Source organism: Meleagris gallopavo, unplaced genomic scaffold (assembly GCF_000146605.3).
Source record: "Meleagris gallopavo isolate NT-WF06-2002-E0010 breed Aviagen turkey brand Nicholas breeding stock unplaced genomic scaffold, Turkey_5.1 ChrUn_random_7180001950219, whole genome shotgun sequence".
NCBI lineage: Eukaryota > Metazoa > Chordata > Aves > Galliformes > Phasianidae > Meleagris > Meleagris gallopavo.
In genome coordinates, this window is record NW_011211592.1 from 1 (window position 1) to 4,854 (window position 4,854).

The following is a 4,854-nucleotide window of genomic DNA, read 5'->3' on the forward strand; positions in this document are numbered from 1 at the left end:
CTCTCAGGAGGGTCATTAATTTGGGCCATTGGTCCCTGAGGTCCCTAAAATAATGGGGACGTGCAGGGGATGATGGGAGCGGGCGGTGCTGCCCCACCCCAAAACAGAGCTGACAACAGAGGCTGAGGTGAGACGACCCCAAAAACTGGGGGGGGTGGGGGAGCAAAATTTGGGGGCTGGGGACCCCGAAAAGCGTGCAGAAGGCTGAAATTTGGACCCCAGAAGCAGAACCCTGAAATTGGGACCTCTAAACTGGAACCAGGACCCCCCCAGTCGGCACCAGGACCTCAGAATGGGGACCCTAAAATCGACGCTACGACCTTGAGGCTGGGACCCCAAAACTGAAGGCGGGAGCCCCAAAAAAACAGCACCAGGATCTTGGAATTGGATCCCTAAACTGGAATTGGGACCTCGGAATTGAGACCCCAAAAACAGCACCGGGACCCCAGGACTCAGATCCCCAAAATCTGCCCTGGGATCCCAAAAGCAGCACCGGGACCTTGAAACTGAAACCCCAGAAATCTACCGAGATCCCAAAAGCAGCCCTGTGATGATGTAATCAGCATCGAGGACCCCAAATTCCCGCGTTCGGACTCCAAACCCAACGCCAAGATCCCAAATTCCGGCACTGGGACCCCGAATTCCAGCACTCAGACCTAAAAATCAGCATTGGAGACCCCACGTTCTGGCTCTAGGACCCCAAATTCCAGCACTTGAACGCAAAAATCAGCATTGAAGACCCCAAATTCCAGCATTTGGACCCCAAAACCAGGACCCAGGTACCACCATCCCCTCCTGGTCCCCTCCCCGTGTCCCCCCCCCATTCCCCTCCATGTTTCCATATCACCAGCAGTGACATCGCTGTCCCCATTTGTTCCCCCCCAGGTTCCATGGCTGAGGGGTGTCCCCTCCCCGGGGAGGTGACAGAGGGGGACAGCGGTGTCCCCAAAGGGGACGTTGATGTCCCCGAGGTCACTGTCACTCCTTGGGCCAGCGGCATCACCATCACGGTCACGGTGGCACCGGCGGATGAGGACATCGGGGACATTTGGGACGTTGGGGACTTTGGGGACAGTGGGGACATTGGGGACGGGGACGATGCCCCAAATGTCGCTGCTGAGGACATTGGGGATGGGGACGTGGAGCCTGGGGACATCTCTGTTCCGTGTGACAAAGATGTTGGGGACAGAGATGTCCCAGCCTCAAAGGATGTGGGGGATGGGGATGATGGCTTTGGTGTCACAGCCCTAAGGGACGCTGAGATGACAGACGGGGTGACACCAACTGATGTTGGGGACAGGGGTGTCCCAACCCTGGGGGACATGGGGGACAGGGATGTCCCAGTCGACGAGGACAAGGATGTCCATGGGGACAAGAATGATGGGGACAGGGAAGTCATAGGTGTGTGGGACGATGTCACCACCCTAAGGGACAAGGTTTGGGATGTCCCCGTTCCCAATCTGGAGAAGGACACTGGGAATGGGGATGCTTTGGGTGTCCTGGCTCCTGGAGATAAGGACATTGGGGACATCCTAACCTTAAGGGACGTTAGGGACAAGGATGTCACAGCCCCTAAGGATGAGGACACCAAGGAAAAATGTGTCCCAACCATGGGGGATGAGGACCTTGGGGACAAGGGTGGTGGGGACAAGGAGGTCCTATCCCTCATGGGCATTGGGGACATTGGGGACAAGGATACTGGGGACAAGGATATGGGGGACAAGGAGGTCCCATCTCTCATGGGCTTTGAGGACAAAGATGGTGGGGACAAGGAGGTGCCACCCTTCACGAGCTTTGGGGACAAGGACATTGGGGACAAGGACGTTGGGGAAAAAGAGGTGCCACCCTTTGTGGGTTTTGGGGACAAGGACATTGGGGACAAAGAGTTTGGGGAGAAGGAGATCCCATCTGTCATAGGCGTTGGGGACAAGGACACTGGGGACAAGGACGTTGAGGACAAGGAGGTGCCATCCTTCATGGACTTTGGGGACAAGGATGGTGGGGACAAGGACATCCCATCTCTTGTGGGCTTTGGGGACAGGGACGCTGGGGACAAGGACGTTGGAGAGAAGGATGTCCCATCCCCTATAGGTTTTGGGGACAAGGACTTTGGGGACAAGGAGGTCCCGTTTCTCATGGACTTCGGGGACAAGGATGTTGGGGAGAAAGAGGTCTCATCCTTCAGGGACATTGGGGACATTGGGGACAAGGATGTTCCATCCCCTATAGGCTTTGGGGACAAGGACGTTGGGGACAAGGAGGTCCCATCCTTCACGGGCTTTGGGGACAAGGACGTTGGGGACAAGGAGACTGGGGACAAGGACATCCCATCCCTCATGGACTTTGGGGACATTGGGAACAAGGTTGTCCCAACTTTGATCATCGCAAGAGGTGGGGATGTCCCAACCCCAGGAGATGTTTGGGATGAGAAAGTTGGGGACGTCCAGGTCCCAGCCCTAAGGGACTTTGGGGACAAAGAGTTTGGGGACAAAGAGTTTGGGGACAAGGACATCTCAGCCCTAAAGGACTTTGGGGGCAGGGATGTCCCAACCCAAGGGGACAACGGGGAGGAGGATGCGGCCTTTTTGCTAAGAGGTGTTGGGGACATTGGGGACAGGAATGTCACCACCCCAAGAGACGTTGGGGACGTTCCCCATGGGGACAGGGATGTCCCCACGCTTGGGGACACCGGGGAATTCCCAACTCTATGGGACGCCGGGGACGAGGATGGCCTTGGGGACGTGGTTGGGGACGTCACCATCCTGAGGGATGCTGGGGACATTCCAGCGTTCAGGGACAAAAAAGATGGGGACGTGCCAACCTCCAGGGAGGCGGAGATGGGGGACGTGGGTGTCCCCATCTCGGGGGGCGTTGGGGACAGAGGTGTCCCTTTCCTAAGGGGCGTCGGAGGTGATGGAGTTGGGGACATAGAGGGGGACGAGGTTGGGGACGGAGTGGTGATGTCGGGGAGGAACGAGGACATTGGGGACACTTGTGGTGGCATCACCATCACGGTGACAGCCCCGCCGCTGGAGGAAATCCCCGGCGACGATGATGACGTCACGGCTGCGCTTCCCGGTGACGTCGCGTCCGCGGATGATGTCACTTCCTGCCTCCCCGAGGGTGAGGGTGCGGGTGACGCCGCGCCCGCCGATGACGTCATCAGTGGAGATGACGTCATCTCCTCCTTCCCCAGAGGCGAGCAGGATGATGGCGTCATCCCTGGAGGTGACATCACTGATGACGTCATGATGGGCGAAGCCGTCGCTTCTTTCCATGGGGAAGTGCACAATAATGACGTCATCCATGCAGGTGACATCACTGATGACGTCATGATGGGCGAAGCCATCGCTTCTTTCCATGGGGAAGTGCACACTGATGACGTCATCCATGCAGGTGACATCACTGATGATGTCATGATGGGCGAAGCCGTCGCTTCTTTCCATGGGGAAGTGCACACTGATGACGTCATCCATGCAGGTGACATCACTGATGATGTCATGATGGGCGAAGCCATCGCTTCTTTCCATGGGGAAGTGCACACTGATGACGTCATCCATGCAGGTGACATCACTGATGACGTCATGATGGGTGAAACCGTCGCTTTGTTACACGGGGAGGTCCACACTGATGACGTCATCCCTGGAGGTGACATCACTGCTGACGTCACCCATTGGGGTGGCATCGCTGCTGATGTCATCGCGGGTGAAGCCATCACCTCTGTTGATGACGCCATCCATGGGGGTGACGTGAACGGTGACGCCACGCACGGAGGTGACCTCACTGATGACGTCACCCAGGTGGCTGACCTCTCCGATGACGTCATCACGGGTGAAACCATCTCCCCTTACCGTGGGGAGACGGGGGGCGATGACATCATCCGGGGAGACGACCTCATCGATGACGTCACCTACAGAGGTGACCCCGTGGGTGACGTCACGCCTGGCAGTGACAGCACGATTCTGGGCCGTGATGTCACACCTGAACGCGGTGACGTCACCTGGAAGAATGACGTCATCAGTGACACCATCAGCCCCGCAGAGGAGCAACCGCTGTGCCCGCGCAGTGACATCATCGATGACGTCATCACCCGCACCGCCCCCAGGAGGGACGGGGCTACAGGTAGGGGCGGGGTCAAGGTGAAGAGGGGGCGTGGCCAGCGAGGATTGGGCGGGACTAACAAATATGAGGGCGTGGTCAACGATGGGAGCGTGGCCGTGGCTGAGTGGGCGGGGCTAATGGCATGGGGCGTGGCCAGTGCGCGGTGGGCGGGGCTAGTCGCATACACAGCCTATGGGACCTGGCCATGGCCAAGCGGGCGGGGCTACTTGAACGGGGGCGTGGCCACTGAGATGTGGGAGGGGGTAATTGCGTGCAGAACCAATGGGAGCGTGGCAAAGGCAGAGTGGGCGGAGCTAAGCTAATAGACCTGGCGTGGGGGCGTGGTCATGTCAGAGTGGACGGGGCTCATGGCAGGGGGGCGTGGCCACTAGGATGTGGGCGGGGCCAAATCCGTACGCAGCCTATGGGATGTGGCCATGGCTGAGTGGGCGGGGCTAAGCCAATCGATCTGGCGTGGAGGCGTGGCCATAGCTTGGTGGGCGGGACGAATGGCATAGGGGCGTGGCTACTGAAATGTGGGCGGGGCTAAATGCGTACGCAACCTATGAGGGCGTGGCCAAAGCCGGATGGGCGGTGCTTAGCTAATGGGTCTGACTTGGGGGCGTGGCTATGGTTGTGTGGGTGGGGCTAACGACCTGGGGGCGTGGCCAGTGCGTTGTGGGTGGCGCTATGGGCTCTTGGGGGGTGTGGCTTCATGATGGGGGCGTGGTTTGCGGGCGTGGCTTTTCATTG

The 4,854-nt window shown here is 58.7% G+C and overlaps 1 protein-coding gene across 1 annotated transcript; it reads left to right on the forward strand.

Moving 5' to 3' along the window:
- Positions 1-71: 71 nt before the first annotated feature.
- On the forward strand, positions 72-4,424 carry LOC109364999. The gene is made up of 2 exons (XM_019611583.2): positions 72-779; positions 886-4,424. The coding sequence occupies exon 2, from the start codon at positions 891-893 to the stop codon at positions 4,422-4,424; it is 3,534 nt and encodes a 1,177-aa protein (XP_019467128.1). The 5' UTR covers positions 72-779; positions 886-890.
- The last annotated feature ends 430 nt before the right edge of the window (positions 4,425-4,854 follow it).